The sequence below is a fragment of the Phymastichus coffea genome, unplaced genomic scaffold (genome assembly GCF_024137745.1).
Source record: "Phymastichus coffea isolate CEN01 unplaced genomic scaffold, Cenicafe_Pcof_1.1 PCOF00063, whole genome shotgun sequence".
Taxonomy (NCBI): Eukaryota; Metazoa; Arthropoda; class Insecta; order Hymenoptera; family Eulophidae; genus Phymastichus; species Phymastichus coffea.
The window spans coordinates 391,351-412,500 of record NW_026706874.1 but is presented as its reverse complement, the minus strand read 5'-3'; the positions used below and the strand labels follow the sequence as shown (position 1 = coordinate 412,500).

Here is a 21,150-nt window from a genome sequence, read left to right as displayed (position 1 = left end):
ATGGCGCGAGGGTGGGCTGCCCTTGGTCATTTTTGTTTTTCTCTTTCGTCAAACAACGCCAATCAAACGTTTATCGCGCTTGATATTTTTGCCAAGCCAGCCGTCGAGTTATCCTCGTTGAGGAATCGCTGAATCGTTTACTTTTGTTTTCGGTGAGGCGTGCCACGCAATTTAGTCCGTACACACACGCTGAATTTTTCACTCGGACGTGGCAGCATCGACTCATCCTTCTCCAATTTTTTTTTATCCGACACCAGCCCCCCCCCCCCCCCCAGCCCCTCTTTCGCTCATCGATTTCATGTGTACGGAACCTCGCCGAGTCAAACGTATCTCTGCTCCATTATAGTTCAGCGAGCAATTCATGCATGAACGAATTTTAGTATCAAATATAGTTGTAGAACATCTTTTTATTTATTTATTTTCATCACAGCTAGTCCGCATTGTTGACGTTCATCGTAGACTTTAATTTATAGGTCGAACACGAGTTTAAAGCCTAGAGGATGAAAGGTAATTGCGTAAAACAATTCAAGTTGAGAGAGAGAGAAAGTTTGTTTCTCGTTGTTATCGTTTTATCTTTTTATTAGCGTGGTGTAGATTCGAAAGTTAAGTCGAGTATTAAAATAAAGAGAAAGAGAACTGCGAGGAGAGGAAGAGAGAGCAAGAGAGAGAGAGAGACAGAGAGAAAGAGAGAGAGAAAGAGAGAGAGAGAGAGCAGACAGCAATTTAAATTTCATTGGATCGTTCTGCTCAGTAACAGCATCAGAAAGTCGCGCGTCGTTGGCAGCGCGGAATATCTCAAAAAGCGGCTGCGAGGCTCCGCGCGACGGAGGCTCCCACGTACAGAAAGAGACGACGTTTTGCAAAGGCGCGCTAATGATTCGGCGCGTAGGTGCGTGAGTGGGTGGGTCGCGGCACGTCAGAGAACGCGATCAATATCCCCAGTTCGTCCGGATGAAAAAAAAAAAAAAAAAAAAGAAAAGGATGAACGACAGGGGCGAATTTCAAATAAACGAGGGCGCAAAGGTGGAACGCTCCTTGGGAGGCAACGGGATTGGACAAAAACCATACGATTTGTTCTCTTCTACTGGCCGTGTTACAGATGGGCAAGCTCGGCAGCAGTCCACTGGCTGGTCTGGCTGCACTTGGACTCGGTGGATTAGCAACACCAGCCAACACCGGAGGACTCAATCCAGCAGGTAATTGTTGTTGCATTGAGCGTTTCACCGAGAAGAGAAGGAACGTTTGGCTCGGCTGAAATCCCCTCCGCCATTTTCAGCATGCCAAGCTCTCGGCGAAAGAGAAGCTAACGACTTTCGGAAAACTAGATTCCGGACTATCCCTTGTTGTTTTTTTTCTTTCTTCCCCTCTTGTAATCGCTTTGAATTCGATCGGCGCGCAGATTACAGTGCATTCACTGGAGATGCCGACAGTGAAATTTTATCTGGTGATAATGATAACATCGCGAATGGGATTACCGATTAAATTGACATCGCGCGAATAATAACGAAGTTATTATTATGATATATATATATATATCATAATAATATCTATATATCATATATATATATATATATATATATATATATATATATATATATATATATATATATATATATATATATATATATATATATATATATATATATATCATAATAATATCTATATATCATATATATATATATATATATATATATATATATATATATATATATGAATGAAAAGGAATTTGTTGAAAAGTGGAAGCCTATAGGAATTGATCCATATTCCATTATTATCACTCACTCCGTGCGTTTTTTCATTGCTCGGTAAATATTTTCCCAATTAAACCTCTCAGCGACACTATTAGTACGTTATTATATTTTTTCCCAATTAAAATATTTTTTATTAAGAAAAGGGTTATTTTTTCATAATTACGGCCATTGGACATTTTTTTCAACTAAACGGGGTATGAATTTCTTTTGGATGATCTTCCAATGAATCCCACGAACCATGTTCCAAGCATTTTTGTCGTACGTTTGCGAAAAAATTGTATTTGTTTACATTGATAATTAATTAACAATGATTAGTTTATGTTTGATCGTTTTAAAATTTGATCTCTGAAATACCTGAGACTGTAATGGGTTACGCGACTGAAGGGTTGACGCACGCAACAGCGAGCGACGAGTAGCTCGTTTTCTTTGCCTCCCGCGACACAACTACTCGTTAATATTAAAAGTGAAAATGTGTGCGTGAATTAGCATTGGCAGCACTGGCGGGTAGCCAGTTGCGTACGAGTAACACGAACCGGCAACAACCCGCAGCAAACAACCAGACGCACGAGATGACGGTGCCGAACGAGCTGATCGGCTGCATCATCGGCAAGGGCGGTACGAAAATCGCCGAAATTCGTCAGATATCGGGTGCGATGATACGCATCAGCAACTGCGAGGAGCGCGAGGGCGGCCCCACAGATCGCACCATCACCATCACCGGCAATCCCGACAGCGTAGCGCTCGCTCAGTATCTCATCAACATGAGGTTAGTACACTGCATCCGTTCGCCCCGCTGCGTTGCGCTCCGCGACAACTTCGCGCGCGATGATCTTTCGTTTCCCCTAAACTAGCTTTTCACAACGTGGAACCCCACTTTTACCTACCACGACCCCCCCTCTATCTTGTCGGGCGTATTTTTCTTTTTGTGTGCCCAGACCGAAACCTGTTGAACAGTGTGATTGATAAGATGATGGTGAAGCGAAGAGATATATTATGACGAAATGCGTTGTTTTTTCTCCATTCTTGAATGTAAATATAAGAAATGATCTTGATGACGAGTCGAGACTTTGTAAAACTGAGAATGCGAGCGAATCTCTTTCACGACAATGTTGGCATCGACTGTCGAAGAAGAAGACTCCACCGGCAGCACGCAGCAGCAGTTTACAAGGGCCAAAAAGAAAAAAAATTGCTAATCCCTTTGTTTCCAGGTTTCCTGTAATACTATTCCGGGTTCCATCCTGCAGAACTGATGCTAATTTTCCTAAACTCCGACGATACTTTTCTTTGAAATCCTTCTTATCCACATGTGTATATATAGGGGTGATCATTCATTGAGGACGAAGATTCCCACCAGCCAGTCCTTTGGCAGAGCATCCTAATCCTTGGATATTTATGTACATCTCATCTAGATTTTGCGAGTTTTTTTTTAGTTCCTCTGCATTTAGTTGTCCATCATGTATTTAACATATCATGTTGTCGCGAATCCCGTTTAATTCCGAGAGGCTTCCGCTTTTCAACAAATTCCTTTTCATTCATGTATAATATATATATATATATATCATGATAATCGTTATTTAGACATCCAAAATTCTTTTTCCTTTTTCATTGTTTATAATCCGAGCTTCTAATTGTAAATTTTATCTGCTTAACATATTAGCGGAGGCCTCTTCGCACTGGCTTACGTACTTTTGTTTTTCTTGTTACGTCATTTCATATTACACAAACATTGTAAATAATCATGTTGTTTGTGTGACATGAATTAACGCGACACGTGTGCGTAAATCCTCTCCTGAATGGCAGTTCCATAAACTTCCTCGGATGATCAACTGAGCAAGCACGGAAAAATAAATTATACACTCGTCCATAAAAGGGCAATCATTACGCACCTCCATTGCATTATAATTATAATCCATTGCTGTATATTTTATTCCAGATATGTCTGTTTCACCTTATTATCTGCGTATTACGTATATTATAACAGCCGATATAACCATCATTATCCTCCGATTTATTATCTGTCAGCTACGTGAATTTGTTGCTGCATAAATTTTTTTTTGTTTTCTCAGTCTCAAACCGATTAATCCCGTTCTCATTTGCACTCCATATTCCATTATTTAACGTGACCTGCACTTTACTTCCTGGATTACACTACTTGGTTTTTGCTATATCATTACCTTCCACACATATAACACTAACTTTATATGCTTCGGTAATGGTTGTCTCGGAGTAACTTTATTTTATTCGTAGTTTTGTTTTTTCTTTGCCAAGCACGCGTCCAGTTAGCAAAGTGCAGAGCGCGTGACTTTTATTTTAGTTGTTTGATAGAAGCAGAAACTTGGTATCTTTTTTAATCTTAAATCAATTTTTTTATATCACAGTTAAAATTATTTTAAAAACGCAGAAATGAAGGAAAGTCATGTTCCTGTTTTTCTTTTGATTTTACAGTCGTTCGATGTGGTAAAGTGTTGAACGATTATCGTGGATTAGACAAAATAGGTATATTAAAAAAACAAATCTGTTCCAGTAGCGTCACATTCACAAATAACCTATTATGTCCTATCCATGTTATTATTCTAATTTTAATTTTTCACTAATTCTCTATCTTCTATTTCTTTGGTAAATGCGCAAATTTCTTCAACAATATTCTACTTCATCAAAATCTTGGCCGTCAACTCAAAATGCAATGGCTATTTAAAAAGAAAGAAAACATTCTTTTGTTAACCTCTTATCCATTCTCACCGTATAATCTATTCATTTTGGGTTGACCATACCTCAATCTTCTAAATTATAATTTAGATCCTTACTTTTCCATCATTACAAAATCTTGTCACTAAACATGTTTACCGCTTAATAAACAAAATTTATTTTAAAATCCAAAATTGATAAGCCCATCGTATCGATGACTCGTAATTGTCCGAATGCGACATCAATCATTGTTTATTTTGGCTGCGAAAGATTTATCTTGTGACTTTACACGATGGAAAAGAGAACTTTAAGACGACAATGATCACAGTTTCATTCGGATGAACGATCTACTGTATGCGTAGTTGCAAAAATCAATGTAAATCTTAATTGGTCGGTATACGCATACAACGCCCTCAGTTGTCAGCAAGGTAAATACGAGAGGACCGTCCCGACGAATTAAGATTAATTTTGACGCAACGCCGCGTAGAGTGAGCACCATCGATACGATAAAAAAAAAACAAAGCATAAAGTCCTTCAAAATAATCCTATACCTCTTGACATGATGATGATTGTCTTGTTCTTCCCAGTGTCGAATTGCAGAAAGCTAACCTAGAGGCCCAAAATACCCAAAACCCTGGCAGCGGCACGTCACCCGGGGCGTCCGGTGGCAGTGCTAGCTCCCCCTCTACCACCACCAACACCACTGCCTCTCCTTTGGCGAGCGCCATCCCGTTGGCCCAGCTGCTGAGTAAGCCGGGCGCCCTCAACGCCCTATCGAGTCTTACGGCCCTTGGCGGCTTAACCGAACTCCTAGGTGGTGCCGCGAGCGTCGCTTCTGCAGCCAGCGCACTACCCGTTCAGACGACCGGCGTACATCGCTCGCACAAGGCTTTCACGCCAAGACTACGAAGTCCCAGTGCACCTGGGCCCATCGACAGCGGGAAATTCAAGTCCGAGCGTGCCAAGTACAATCCTTACTGAGTGCAGCAGCAGAACGGCGAAGACGAGCGCACCGAGTGAATCTCGCGCGGCTCATTACTTTTATTCTTTCTTACTTTTCTTTTCTTCACTCACTTCTTGTGCCCTTTTTTTATACGTGTATACACTGCTCTTTGTTAATCTTGTTTTCTAGGTTATGTACTATAGTCGGAACAATCCCTGCTGGCACTTTTCCAAGTTTCCCAGATGACTTGTTCGTCATTTTTAGGGTAACCGTTTCAAAATAAATTAGAAAGATATTAAAATATGTCACACTTTGGTAACCTGGCGACGTGGAATGCACATTTGTGAATTTTTAGAATTGTATCGAACCGCTACGAAATGAATTTAACAAAACGATAATGATGAACTGTATAATGACGAACAAGTTTTGTTTATGTCTAGGAACGTTTCGAAAAGTTCTAGTTAGACGTTGTTTTGGCAGATTGCGCGATACAATGTCATAACGAGTTTTGTTTTGTCTGCCCATGAATTTTTTTTTTTTTCAACGCGACTTGCACGCGTCTTTTAAGTTGTATAATCGTAATCGTATGATCGTCGAGCTTGGATCAGATATTTTTTTATAGCTTGTAGCCATTTATCCAGTTTTCTTTTTGAGTACTTTTTTACTCGCTTTATGATGAAAGGACTATATGTTTTTTTCTTCTTTCTTTGACAACTAGACGAGTGCGTGAAGTAAAAAATTGATGCCGAGAGGGATAATTAATTCTTCAACTTGTGTACTTCTGTTTACCTGCTGAGACGTAAAGCAGTAAGCCATAATCATTGTAATAATTATTCTCGATTGAGGTGTATGATTTCGAAAGTATAAGTGCGCTAACAAAAAGTAAGAAAGAAGAAAATGTCATATAAAATATTGAAAAAACAATATTATTGTAGAATAATAAATTTAGAAATATTAGTCTTCTAATGATAAGAAAATACCGTTTTTTCTGGTTCGTGGAAGTAATCACTACTACAATACCATACTTATGCATATTCGTATATAATCTTAAGCACAGTAGCTTTAGAAAATAAATCTTCTAAGAATAGAATTTCTTTGCTCACCGTATTATATATTTGCGTGCGAATTCAGCGAGCAAAAAGCATTTCATTCTTGTCATTGTACTTTTGAAAGATTCTGAGAATCGTACATCGATCGGACTTTAAAGTATGCGTTTCTTATCTTAGCTTTTTCCGTTTTACTGAATATATTTTTGGTACCTTGATTTTAGGTTCATACATTAGGCTGTCGAAATTAATGATATACACGTTACGCTTAGGATTTTTTACGTAGCATAAAAAGTCAAAATAAAAAACGATTCATAATTAAAAGAAAAGATATTTTCGATACAATTTGTATTTTGTTATTTGAAGTTATAATTTTTCGGCCAAACTTAAGTATATATGGATAAATATATGTATTAGCGATCGAAGATTGTATTTCTGAATGTGCATCCTTTCCTTTCGTCATTGTGACAATAACCAGTGTGGTCAGAAAGGGAAGTGACTATTATCTGCTATTTTTTTTTTGTAAGAAGATGGCTTCAATTATATTATACGTATGAAAGGATGCATGAAGGATATTGATATAGACTTATAAGAGAGTCCCGCTGAATTTTTTTTCCAAGTCTTGGTACTTTTTTTCTTTTTTTTCATATTGAATATATTACTAATTAACGTCGATTGTGTGACTAGCAATTGATCTGAAAACTCTGTATCACCTTACTGAATAAAGAGCTAGGCGTGTTTAATACAAACAATACAGTGAGCGAAAACCTTTCTACCCTTACCTTTCAACGAAGCTGCAGTTAGCCGGGTTGTTCGTTAATTTATTGCACCGATTAAAAATAACACAGCAGCTCTGCGAGCGCGAGTTGCATCAAAGTGATGGAGCTCTCATTCGGCGGAATCAAATTGGAAAGAGAGAGAGGTAGAATTAGAAGTACAAAAGTTTAATTGAATGTTGATCGTTGAAAAGGCGAAGTAAATGCCTGCGAAGAGCGAGTGCGAAACACTCGATGTGACACGAAACAAAAAAAAAGCGAGCGAGAGTGTGTGAGTGAGAGAGAGAGAAAGAGAGAGAGAGAGAAAGAGAAAGAGAGAGAGAGAGAGAAGAGAGAGAGAGAGAGAGAGAGAGAGAGAGAGAGAGAGAGAGAGAGAGAGAGAGAGAAAACACGAGAAGATGTATCCATCACTCCAACTACCACCAACCACCAACACTTGAAAAACCCAGGCATCCTGACCGTCTCTCACTTCGGTAAGCACAAGCCGTCCATTCCTTTTTAGTCCTCTTAATCTATTGATCCCGCTCTCAACGCCATCAGCAGCGGACTATTAAAAAAAAGAATTTTTTTTTCATTCTTTCTCTGTTTTGTTCTCTGTAGGCAAACGTCTGTCTTTCATTTATATATGTATACGAGAGAAAAAAACTGATCGACAACATATCTTTTGTAAGAGAAATGCAGACGGTTTAATATATTGAATGCACTGTTGCACAAACAACTGGAGCGTATGTTGTTACAATACCTGTCTCTTTTATGTTTTCTGACTCCTCTTTCTGTATCTTCTTTTTTTATTCTATACTTTTCATTGTCAATGTCAATAATGTTGATTTTTTGTAAGGGTCTTCTTTTTTCCAAATACTGGTTTACTCTAAGCATGTCGTGGTCGCCTCGAAATGAGTGGAAAATATCTTTATTTTTTCTTATCTTTCTTACAAGTAAAATGTTTATTTATCATGCAAATTTAATCAATTTTCCATTTATTCAAATTACGCATTCTCTTTTTTATTTATTTTTGAAAGTAAGGAAAGCTCTGTGTGTTGCGTTTCTATTTTTTATATTTTTCCAAGACTGTTTGTTTAATGTTTATACTTGTGAATAAATTTTTTAAGTAGCAATGTTGATTGAAAGCCGATTATTTTCAAAGTTGAACTTTTGATACTGAAAGTCGTTAAATTTCGGTAAAGCTTTGCTTATTTTCAAACCACGTCTATTGTGCATCGAAAACTATGTGTGTGTGTGTGTGTGTCTATACACACACACACACACACACACGCTGTGGTAACAAATCACTACAATAAAGGGATTGTAATTCCTGCTTTGTCTGTTTTCAGGATATCGCTCGAGACAGGTGGCATGGCGATACCGACGTATCAGTACATAACGCCGAATCATATTGTCAAGTCGCCGATTCACTAGAGGAATCGAAACCGCAGCAATCATCGTCAACCACTAGCACCATCAGCGCCGTGTCCGAGAGAGAGACTGAGAGCAGATGAATGCGGAGGAAATAAAAACGCAAGCGAGTGAGCCACCGAAGTGTGTTCAGGGTATCGGCTCACTCGTGTCATATTAGACACAAAGACACACTGTACACGAGAGCGAGAGAGGCGGAGCGAGAGAGAGATTATCAATGTACAAAACTGTACAAAATGAAAAAAAATGAGAGGAAAAAACATTAAAAAAACAAATAATAACGCATGCGGCACGTCCTGCGTTGCCGCCGATTGGTAATGGGAACAAGCCAAAGATACACGTTAGTTTTCATTTTTATATTTAACAACACAACACAAACAACAAAAAAAAGAGAGAGAGAGTGACACGACGACGAGAGAGCGGAGAGCATTTTTTTTAAACTTGCGCGTTGCGTTCAATTCATTTTGATTTTTTTGGTTTGGACCAGAAAAACAGCAAAAAATAATGCAAAAAATTGTGATCCATTATTGTGATTCGACTTGTATTGCGATGATTTTCGTTCAATCGATTATGAATATATCAAGATGCGAAATTCTAAATTAGTAAATGTGACAAACACATTCGTTTTTAAATCGCTCGCTTTAGATTTACAAAATAAGTGGCTTCTAGCACACACATACGTGGCAAGGTAAATGAAAACAGATAAATAATTAAACAAATTATTACGTGGATTTACAGAATAAGGAATATATTATATATATATGATATATATTTATTATACAATTAAATTAAAAGTAAATAAAACGAGGCGAGATAAAGAAAAGAAAAAAGAAAATTAAAAAAAATATAATAAACAGTCGAGAGGCGCGTTGAGCTCCCTCCCTCGAGACCCGCGAAGCAATAAAAAAATGAAGAAAAAAATAAATAATACCCACACTTGGACTGAAGTATCCGCGCTTCCGGCGTGTGCCAAAGAGACGAAGAGCAATAGGAAAAGAGATGACATCTTTTTTAGCTTCAGTTCGTCGTAAAGATGTATCTTCCAATGACTGTTGTTCGCTTTATTTATTGTTGTACATACGTTGTTATTCGTCGTAAGCGAGAGAGAAGTAAAAAAAATTCCCTCATCCTTGTTTTCACGCTGAAAGTATAGAACAATCACAAATAATATTAACGTACACGATCTTCGCTAAAACCGCGAACTCTGCGCGAAGTGCCTTTTTTGTACACACGTGCGAGGGAATTTTTTAGCGTTTTTTTTTATCGTTTTTTTTTCTTGTCTTTTTTTTATTACAATCAAAATTGTTGGATAGTATTAGGACGAAATTTGCGAAAAGTTAAAATTCGTAGTTTTACTTTGTTTTTTTTTCTATTGTATATCGTTTTTTTTAATAAAGAATGTGTTCATATTTCGTTGTAGAGATTAATTGTTAGTAAGATGCGACTGTCTAAAAAGATAAATAATAAAAAAGACAATTTAAACAAGAGGGTTTCACGAGCGGAGAGAGAAGAAACAAGCCTCTGGTGTAGCGAAAAAATTTACACGTAAAAAAAGCATTATGAAAAATAAAAAAACTTAGTGAGACGCTGTATGATTGTGTGTATCAACAATAAATCGCTGTGATTAGGGTTGATTAATAGGTTATTCATAGTTAAGAATGACTTTATAAGGGCGCATCGCGGAAGGTTAATACCTACGAGTGAAAATTCGTATTTTTATCGAAATGAATTATTTGGGGTAGGATCATCGAAATTGATTGAATTAATAATTTGTAAACCTTTTAATTTCGAATTTTTGCTCGTGGCTGAATGAGAAAGAGAATAATTCAGCTACAATATAGGAAAAAAGGAATTCGAGCGGACCAGATCCCTGCATTGATTAATCTCAGCCAAAATATTGTACAGATCGAATTACGCCGAAAAATTATCACTCTGTACTTAAGGAAAGATCTGAGTGAAAGTTAGTCGCGATTCGTCTGTCAAAAAAAGAAAAAAACAGAAAATAATAATAATAATAATAAGGGAATTATTTTTCGAAGGCGATTACGAAGACTGAGTCCCCTGATATATTTTCTATTTTCGCTTGATTCTTATCTTTCTCGAGCTTCACTCGGGTCCTTTCTTGAAGCAAAAACTCAACAAAGAAATATTGAAATTAGAAAGGATTTGAAAAGGAAAGAGGTTTTAACAATAGTAATTGAAATTACAAAAATCATTGTCGTAATAGTTAAAGAAAAACATATCCGTTAACACAGTAATCTACCAATTATTCTATTCTATATATCGAGCATAGCCACACTCGCAAACAGATAAATGACAAAAAAAAAATAAAATAAATACAACACTTTAAATAGCATGAATCTTTCTTTCTAACGTATCAGTTTATGTAACGACACAAGCACTGAACTTACATTTAAGTCTTTTGAATTAATTTGTCAATAGTCTGTCATTGAACACACAGCAACCACAAACACGAAGCAAAGTAAAAGAAATACTCCGACATTTCGACGACGTGCTCGTCTGCTTGACAGTTTTAAACAGTAATAACCTAGCGAAGTAAATGCAGGAAAAAACCTTTTTAATCTATGTAATAAGTCTCGTAAAGAATCTCTTGTACGTATACGTGTATTTCCGATGTGAGGTGTTCGAAGCAAGAGAGAGAGAGAGAGAGAGAGATAGAGAAAGACAGAGAGAGAGAGAGAGAAAGATGAAAAGGGAGATTATCGCGCCAACGGTGCCAATTTTACAAACAAGACAGCAATCTGATTCGAAATTCCGACATCCTGTGTTTGTTGTATTTTCTAGGTTTCTAAGCTACTTAAAAATAATGATACTGAAAAAAAAACCTTTTTGAAAGTGATATTATCGCGCGGTGTATCGTTAAGGATATATGCGTCGAACACAAAAAATTGTTCATTCGTTATAAGTGATAAAGTAAGTTTTATTTTTTATCAAGAAACTTTGTTGCGGGGGTTGGGACGTTGACTGGGGTGGGAGGGAGGGGGTTGAAAGGGAGTAAAAGCACGTACACGAAGGTAAATTTTGTTGTGGCGTAGAGCAATCCGTTAGTGCAGGGGCCTTAACCTAACTGCGGGCCAAAGTGCCCGAGAATTAAAAAATAAAAGAAACAAATAAGAATAATACACAGACACAAGGCAATCAGCTAAGAAAAAAAAAGCTTAGTTTTTATATAGGATAATAAGTCGCGCTCGAATATATTTGGTTGTTTATCTCTCATACACACACACACACATACGTATATCGTTATGAAAGAATGTATACGCGCTCATCACCGTAACTCGGTTGCGCGTTTGTGTAACGGCGTTCTTCGACTCTTCTTTTTTCTTCTCGTCGATCGCGCATCTCGCGTGTGGTGTGCCAAAACGTCGCCGACGAGACGTGTGCCAAAGGCGTGCCAAACACTTTGCTTCCCAATTTGTAATAATGCGCCTCGTTGCGAAGAGACGAATACTTGTAGAATTGTTAAATAAGCACGTGGAAAAAAAACCCGCGCGCATGCGCGAACACGAAAGAAAAGAAGTCCACTGTCGATTGCCACATGTGCGTTTGGAATATCAATTATCATTTTGTTTTGTCGTCTCGATCGCGTCATTTGTATACGTACTTTTAATCTCTAAAGTCTGCCAAGACAAGCGACGATTCAAGATTTTTCTCCCCTTTTTTTCAATAAAACCAAGATTCGTTACCTACGTTACTGTTAATTGTCTTCTTCGTTTTTCTTCTTTTTGCGCGCACAAGAATTGCAGGTGGACGAACGATCTAACTGCACACTTGTTTCATCCACCCCTTTATTGAACGAATGATGATAATAAAAATACAAAGCCAAGTGGAAATACGGTGAAGCTGACCCTCGAACTGCACTTTCCTGTTTTGCACTTCACCATATGCATATAACCTGCGTTACGAAGCCTTTAAAGAAAACAGGGTCAAAGAAAAAAAAAACAAATAAGAAACAAACAAAAAGAAGCTACTTAAATTAAAAAAAGCATAACGCGAAAGAAAGTGACACGAATTAACGTGATGAGCGAAAGAGAGAAAGAAAGAGAGCGAGAGAAAGAAGTTTTACGGGGAAATACACAGTTTAGGTCGAAGTTAGTTTGCACATATTGTAAAAGCGAATTCGTCGGAGGCGAGAATTTTTCTAGAATCTGTGCCAGGACACACGTTTAGTGAGTGTTTAATATTGTAATACGTGATGTGTATAATTTTTGAGACTTATTAGTCATTTGATCGTGTAGGGACTAAAAAGTAAAAAAAACCACAAAGTCAAAAACAAAAACAAAAAAAGACAAGTAAAGAATAATTACGAATTCCTTTTGTAAGATAACCGAAACCTAATGGGCATAAACGGATGAGTAAAAGGAGGAAAGGAAAAAGGCGAATTGGTGAGTTTTATCACGTGATCAATACATATTGCAACCGACATATCTCGATGAAGATAATAAATAATGAAGTAATAAATATAAATGAGCTACAAAGGAATTCGTTGGTAGAACGCAGCTGTAAGACATTATTCCAGGGTATATTATAACGTTTTGTAAAATTGTCTGCTACTGGCAATATTTATGTATAAAAAGGAAAGCAAATAAGAATAAAACTATAAAAAATGAATAGGTTATAAATGTAACTATTATTAATTATTACTATTATTGTAATAACGCATATTGAGGAAAAAAGGCGAGGATTTAAGAGACAAAAAATAAAGTATATTATCACACATGCAGACACGAAATACAAATAAATGATTAAATAACAAAAAAAAAATTAATAATGACATTTATACGTACAATAAGAATAACCGTGTGTGTGTATATATGTATATATATATATGGATGTCTATATATATATATATGTATGTGTACGCACACACACTAGCACGCGCATCTATTGTCGTGTGTGTGTATTAGCCGTAACTAAAAAATTTAAAAAAAACGTAGTTGTCTTCTTTGCGGGGAAGAACGTTAGTCGGAGTAGGAGGGGAAACGGCTGATGGGAAAAGTGCTTTAATGCTATAGACACTTAGCGAAGTAATCCCGTAGTCTCATTCACGTATTCTTCGAGTTTTTGCTCCCGATCAAGCAGCAGACGGCAGAGTCCTCGCGAGCGCGAGATCCCGATTTCCTCCATGTCGTGTTTACTGTTGTAGTTGCGAGTCGATTTTTGGAGGTAAGCGGACAAACGTATCGGACCAAAGTCGACATATCGCGCGAGAAATCGCACGTATATCCCAGCGAAACAGACGCGTGTAGCGCACCCCCGAGACATATCCGAATGTCCTCACCGACCACCGAATTGCGAGAGGGAGGTACGCCTCTCGAACGACCAATAACGAGAAGAGTTACATAATGCGCACGAACAGACAAACAAAGGCCAGCTCTGTATCGACGTAATATTCCTATGAGTCGTTCTCGTGTAATCCCGTTCTACAGCTATGATATCCAGATGAGAAAACAAAACGTCTTCTTTCGAGCTTCTCCCGCGCCGCGTCGCGGATGATTGTGATATATGCGAGGAAAAGAGAGAGAGAGAGAGAGAGAGAGTTATAAATTACTGTGTGCAAGAGAGTTTGAGCGGAACTAAAAAAAGATCGTTCATTCTTTGTATTTAATCTTCGAGAGTATGATGGAAATGCAGCGAGTGAGAAAGAGAGATAGTGACGATGTTGTTGCGTATACGTATACTCGACTGTAACGGGTTTTTGTGACAACAGAGAAAGAGAGAGAAAGAGAGAGAAAGAGAGAGAGAGAGAGAGAGAGAGAGAGAGAGAGAGAGAGAGAGAGAGAGAGAGAGAGAGAGAGAGAGAGAGAGAGAGTGACGAACGAGCGAAAGGGAAGCAAATCCATTGTTGATTAGTTGCGTACGCGGAGTCGAATAGAGCTTATTAATTTAGCGCGCGACGCCATTTCGTTGGTTGATTGCAATTTTCCGTTTTCGAGTCGACGGCGATTGTACATAAATACACGTAGGGTACAAACGAGCGGGAGCGGAGAGTGCGACGAAGCTTTTCCTCGCGCGCGATCACGAGTGGAAACCGAATTCGCGAGGACACAATGACGAACCACGTTCAACCACGGGATCATACGAGAGAACAATCAATTTTACGTAAGTAATAAGCGTACGCGCGAAAGGCACACACGCACACACATACACGTACACACGTGCTCACACACTCACTCACACGCCAAGTTCACGATACGTACTCTAAAAAATCACCCGTGATAATCTTCGAGAACGTTAGAACGTACAGGCCACTTCTTTTTTCGATTGTACACTCACGGACTTGGACGACACAGAGCTCGAAGGGCAATAATAGCTTTGTGCGCGTGAGAGGGCGGTGACAACCGAAGGACGAGAGGACGCGAGGTTTCTTTGTTTTTCTTTAGGTATTCCGGTAAAATGTAATTGTGAAACATTCACTCATCACCGTATAATATTATGGCAAGGGATGTCGCTTGTCGCGCGCCCGAGAAAAACAAAAAGAAAACGCAGAGACGATGGAACGCGTCTCCACGCGTATGCGCGTTATTCTTTGTAACGAGATCGTGCGAGCGAAAGAAAAAACAAAACGAAGAACAAAAACAAAAAAAAAACAAAAAAAGAACGACAAAAAAGGATTTTTAGTGTTTCCACTACGATTGATAAATAATTCTATTATTACATAAATATAAACAATTAATAACAATATTGATATTATGATTATTATTGTAATGTTTGTTTTTTTGGTTATTAAAGTGTGTATATAGCGATATACATTGTAGACGTTGTTCATCTCACTGACAGCACCCTTCTCTTCTTTTTTCCCACTCTATCCCTCTTCGTTTCAACGATTTTTAAAATAAAGCTGTACTTTTTTTCGCGGACGAATAATTTGCGCAGCTCTTCAACTCGAAACTATTTTTATTTTGCCTTCATTTTGCGTTTGTATTCGTTCTCGAGCTACCGAGGGAATGCGCCACTGACACCGTCGAGGAGAGGTATGTATTCATGCTTGTCTGAACGTTTCTCGACAATTTTGAAGCAACTCTATTCAAGAGCAAGTGCATGCGCGAAATAGTTCGAGACTACTCGAGACTCGGCGTGGACAAAAGGCTGGAGAAGCAGTTTCGTGCCGTTGCGGCGTGTTCTATTTTTCAGTTGACGAAGTATCACCAGTATCTCCAGAACGAAACTGTCGACTTCGGAGTTTATGGTATTTTTTCCTTGGACAATACTTTGTTAATTGTTATCTGTGGGTTTTCTTGTCAAAATTCCTTGATTTTCTACTTGAACATCACGTCAAATCTATCGACGCTTTTTTTCTCAAGTTGTAGGCTCCGAGGTATCGTATCTGGTCGTATTGCCTCAGTTCAAAAGTAAACTTAACTTTTCAACTAGCACTCCTATTAAATTTATAACGAACGTGGTGTTTGCCTGCACTCTTCGCGTCTGCACTTTGTAGTACAAAAATTCTGTTTGAAAAAGGAAAATTGATATTCGAGAACGATCGTATCGATTCTTTGTGCTTTAAAGGTACATTTCCAATGATACAATTTTCCCCAAAGAAACGGCAAATCTTCGAAAGAAATCGAAACACTCTACACTCGATTGGTATGTTTTTGACGAAGAGGTTCTTCAATGTTGCATAAATAACTTTGACTCCATTGTCATTACTCGATTGTTTCATACAAAAATGTTAATTATCGTCTATTTGAAGAAATTATTTTTAAAGATAATGCATGATAATCGATCACTAATAAATTATACATCAATGACTGCTCGTGAAATTCGTTTGTTAATAAAAAAACAGGTAAATTATATAGTTGCCTCCGACTCTTTATACTGGTAATCTTTTTTCCCTATTTGACCTGCCTTTCATACTAACGGTATTGATCAGGATAGTGTTTCTAAGTGGTTAAACGTTCGGCCCGACTTTGCATCTAGTCACGATTCACATTTGAGTAAGCACAAAGTAAGAACGAAGCAGTAAAAGCGCGCGACTATATGTTTCTTTTCTTCTATATACAATAAGATGGTGATTCTGCGGGTTTCGTTGAAACACGTTTATCACGTCTCACTAACACATTCCTCATCGATAATTTTATCAATTGAATAAAAATTAAGTCTGCGTCTGAAGAGACTATATTTGTAAATTGAATGTGTTACTGGCATCGGACTGATGGAATTGACTAACTAATTAATTAATAAATTAATTGAAAAAGTAAAAATAATATTTCCCGAATAACATACAAATGTTTTGAAAACATTTCGAAAACATTTCTCTGGAAACTTAAACGTTTCAAGATTTTTGTATAAAAAATTCTTTTGAAACGTTTTGATAACGTTGGATATGTCCGCAAATTTTTAGTTTTCAATAGTTATCTAATGTCTTGAAAGCGTTAGTGAAATGTTTATAAACGTTTGACCACTATAAATTTGGAGGTCACTGTTTTCAAACGTTAGTGAAATGTTTTAAAAACGTTTGAAAATCGAATTATTAATAAAAGTTCAAGATGGCAAAAATGTTTCAACGTTTTATAAATATATTTCAAACGTTTGGAAACTGGATTTTCATTCAGGCTAATAATTCAGGTTAATATTATGAAATATTTGTAAAATGTTTCTGTAACTTAGGGAAATGGCTTCTCTATAAGATTTAAGACTGGCTGAAATAGAAAAACGTTTGGAAAACTTTTTAAAACTTTTGTAAAACACTTTCTAAACTTATGAAATACAGCTATACAATAACATTTTAGGTTGACTGAAATCATGCAACATTTTAAAATCTTTTTTATTACGTATTATTAATTTATTATTTTTGAGAAGACTTTATATTAATGAAATGTAATTATTGATGATATGACTGAACTATAATATTAATTAAAAAAAAATTATTATAAGAGTTAAAGTTTGGGTTGGTGTCATAATTTGTTTGGGTCTGAGCCATGGATTCTGGATCAAGTTAAACAAGGGAAATTTGTTATCCGAAAAGTCATTTTTGATAGAACATCCCGGTGAATTCTTGAACGGTATTATCCCGCCGCAACTCCCAAAAACGAATCCTAAGATCACGACCTAGTCAGTCGTCTTGAAGAAAGTCAAGTTCGATAGTAGAGTTGTTTCAGCCAAAGGTCTTGAGACAACAATACGCTATGACGTGACACATACAACTAAAACTATTTACTTATTTTTTACTATATTTTTTACTAGGGGTAATTTCACGCGCTGAATCGATTGAGCATGGTCCCGGAGCGATATCTCGAAAATTTTCAATTTCAAAATCGTAATTTTATAAAAAATCATGCACTAAAGAAGTTGAAAATTGAAATATTGACAAATAATGTCGATTGTCAAAAATGAATGAGAATTACTATGTCGACTGTAAATTGAACACCATGAAATTTTCCATGCAAATCGAACCATTCCAACAAGCAATTTTTCTTTCCGAAAAAGTCAACAATTTAAGAGATAAAATGTATCACGCTCATTTTTGAATATGTTCGTGAGGATATATAAGAAATTTCGTACCACAGGTATGAGCTTCAGTCGTAATCCAGTAGCCTGCGTGATCTGGTTGACAGTTATTATATTTCAGTAAGGACAAACTCGTTTTAGTCAACAAAAGTAAGCTGTCATTTTATTTTACTCTTATTTTCTAATTACCTTTAGATCATATTGCAAGACTCATTATCTTATTCTATTTTACAATTCCTATATTTATTAATTACTTAAAATTCTTTTTATACATGCTTCTAGTTCGCTTTAATATATTTTTTTAATTACTTGACTAATAAATAGTTTTTTATTGTAATCGACATTACAGATTTAATTATATGTTCCGATTCAATCTAAAAAATTATTTTAAGATTTTAATGGTTATTAAATTGCAGATTATATTCTGCTTAACATAATCCATTAAAACAATCGTCTATAACTAACAAATATATACAATTCGCCCGAAGTAGAGCGAAAAATCGTTGTATTAATATTAGTTTATCATATTATCCTCTAATTATATTGCTGAATGAACGTGGGCTTTATTTTAATTTATTCTTTGTTCAATATCTACGAATTGCCTCATTTAGTTTTTATTACTCAATTTATTGAATATGTCAGCTGTTGTGCTAATATTATCTGAATTTCATAGTTATAGCAGCTGTAAAACAAACGCAACCATGATTTTTCGGACGTTACTTATCTTTATCTTTCTTACTACTTTGAGCATTGGAATTAAATTGGACGAGAGAATAACGATCGAAAAAGTTGGTACAGATGCGAAAGATACATGTTGATTTTCATTTTAATGGTTTTTAAATATTCTGTTTATCAGCTGAGTATACTAAAATCCCCACATGTACACATGAAAAATGAATCGGCAGTTTTTGAAAAAATAAATGCAATAATATCCGAAGGACCAGACAACCTTGAGGTAATTCATAATTTACTTTACCACGCTTATTTTTTATATTCTCTCTGGTTTAAAAGATTTTGAAACTCGATTGGTTAGTGGATTTAGAAATTGCGCGTATTTCTCTGTGCGGGAGGCGATCGTCTACAGCGCCAAGTTTGGAACGGTAATCATGCTTACAAAATCTCATATCGCACGCGTTGTTAAAAAAAGTAACGTTCGATAAATAAGCGAGACAAAGCTCGTTTGACTTGGACGTAAAAGTTCACGTGAAGATAAAGTGATCATCTTAAAGTATGTCAATCAGGATTGTGAAAGTCGGTGTACACTTATCAGTGATTTGTATATTTTTCTAGTTCATAACGGATTTTGACCAAACATTGACAAAGCAACACGAAAATGGAGTTCTATCAATGGATTCGGCTGGTAATATCCATATACATTTCAATTTCATTTATAACAATTTATCAACTTTCCTAATGACTTTTTATAATTGATGTATTTTTCAAGAAATTTTTTTTCAAAGCAAACAACTGCCAAGAACTATCGTTAAAGCAATTCAAGATTTGCTCACCAAATTTAATGCAATTCCAATGATAAATACAATCAACAAAGAACGAATATCAGAATCATGGAAGGAATTAATTGAAACAGTTCAGACCAGACTACGAGGATTGCCGTTCGATCGTACAGAAATAGAAAAGCTCGTTCTCCAATACGGACCTTCATTTAGAAATGGAACAAGTGAATTATTCTTAAGACTTCATAATTTGAATATACCAGTTGTGATATTTAGTGCAGGATTGAGCGATGTGATCGAGGTGCAATTCAGTCACGAAAATATACATTATGACAATATTTCTATCATAGCCAATCGGTTGAAATTCAATGGAACTGTTCTTGACGGCTTAGAAAATTATAAACATCCAATTAGTGTATTTAACAAACATGAGTACGTAAGTTATTTTGTTAGCAGCAAGGCCCTGAAAATTCGCAGCAATAAAATCTTGATGGGCGATAACATAGGAGATGTAACGATTGCACATGGATTTGAAAATAAAGGAACAGAATTGACGATTGGATTTTTCTACAATCAGGTAGTTATATGTTATTTTACAAAGCGTAATTTTAAAAACAATGTCAAAACAACCAAAATACAATTTTTTTATTTACTAGCTTATAGTTTATATACTTGCTAATTTTTAGCTTTAATACATGTATTTAAATAGAATTGACGAGAAAAAGTTGTTTTATTTTTTCTATTTCAGACTGGAAACAGCTTGGAAATGTATAAGGAAACTTTTGATATAGTTTTGAATGATGACCAAACGATGAATGTGATACTGGATATCATCAAGTGGCTCTGAAGTAATGTTAGACGTTAGATATAATTTTTTCTCAATTACATGTAATGAAGCAAAAATTGTAAATCGATACGCATACGATTGCAAAAGTATTAGTGATGTAAATTCTCTACTAAGTTATTCAAATAAATGAAAAACTATTATCTTCGTATCCAACAAGGGATTCGTTTACTTATATTCCATTCGTATCGATTATTCTGAACATAAATAATTTATACGTAATTAAAAAAGGAATAACACTTTGGAAAAGCTTATAATAAGTTCTCTACAGATATTTTTTAGAAAAGATCGATTATTATTGTGGCGAACGCACCGAGCATTCGAACCAACATTCGAACGTGGTTGAGAAACAAAAGTATGAGCATAGCAACGAACATTCATTTCGTTTAATGAAAAAACATTTCTATAGTTAGTCTGTCAATTGTATTCTTAATAAATAGACGTTGTGATATTAACCAATTGACTTATTACTAGTAGGAGTAAATACTCGAACAAATAATCATTTATTCCTATAATTATTGTAAGAAGTAAAAAAAAACAACTAAAATAAAAGTTACGAAAACAGTTTAAGCATCACGGAAAACATACATATTTATATCATTTTACACATACATACATACACACACACCGCAATAACAAGAGAGTAAAACTTTGAAAGTCAAATGAAACCCCACTGACCCGCTACACTCGCGCGCGTGTATGTGTATGTAGCGTGTGCACGCACGAGACAGTTCACAGTAGTGTGTAGTTTTCATATAGCAGCTGAC

At 36.3% G+C, this 21,150-nt stretch overlaps 2 protein-coding genes across 5 annotated transcripts in view; both read left to right on the top strand.

Moving 5' to 3' along the window:
* Nucleotides 1–7,168, top strand: part of LOC131667224 (poly(rC)-binding protein 3) — a 16,099-nt gene extending 8,931 nt beyond the window's left edge. For both annotated transcript variants that reach the window (XM_058940512.1, XM_058940513.1), the window contains 3 exons: nucleotides 1,100–1,196; nucleotides 2,238–2,517; nucleotides 5,024–7,168. In XM_058940512.1, coding sequence (XP_058796495.1) covers nucleotides 1,100–1,196; nucleotides 2,238–2,517; nucleotides 5,024–5,417 — 771 coding nt within the window. In that variant the 3' untranslated portion in view covers nucleotides 5,418–7,168. The remainder of the gene's footprint in view (nucleotides 1–1,099; nucleotides 1,197–2,237; nucleotides 2,518–5,023) is intronic.
* An 8,549-nt stretch (nucleotides 7,169–15,717) lies between these two features.
* Nucleotides 15,718–21,020, top strand: LOC131667282 (7-methylguanosine phosphate-specific 5'-nucleotidase-like). Of its 3 annotated transcripts, XM_058940634.1 has the most exons (7): nucleotides 15,726–15,824; nucleotides 18,145–18,235; nucleotides 18,759–18,873; nucleotides 18,942–19,040; nucleotides 19,376–19,445; nucleotides 19,530–20,116; nucleotides 20,288–21,020. In XM_058940634.1, the coding sequence occupies exons 3-7, from the start codon at nucleotides 18,787–18,789 to the stop codon at nucleotides 20,384–20,386; spliced, it is 942 nt and encodes a 313-aa protein (XP_058796617.1). In that variant the 5' UTR covers nucleotides 15,726–15,824; nucleotides 18,145–18,235; nucleotides 18,759–18,786; the 3' UTR covers nucleotides 20,387–21,020. The 3 variants fall into 3 exon arrangements, with proteins under 3 accessions (XP_058796619.1, XP_058796617.1, XP_058796618.1); XM_058940635.1 differs by lacking the exon at nucleotides 18,759–18,873; XM_058940636.1 differs by lacking the exons at nucleotides 18,145–18,235; nucleotides 18,759–18,873; nucleotides 18,942–19,040 and having other exon boundaries at nucleotides 15,718–15,824.
* The last annotated feature ends 130 nt before the right edge of the window (nucleotides 21,021–21,150 follow it).

What these genes read in the sequence shown, in the direction of transcription:
- LOC131667282 (XM_058940634.1), top strand. Translation starts at nt 18,787, where the DNA reads ATGATTTTTCGGACGTTACTTATCTTTATCTTTCTTACTACTTTGAGC. An exon ending in AAGGACCAGACAACCTTGAG is followed by an intron (nt 19,041 to 19,375) that starts GTAATTCATAAT and finishes ATATTTTTCTAG; the next exon opens with TTCATAACGGATTTTGACCA. An exon ending in TTGGATTTTTCTACAATCAG is followed by an intron (nt 20,117 to 20,287) that starts GTAGTTATATGT and finishes TTTCTATTTCAG; the next exon opens with ACTGGAAACAGCTTGGAAAT.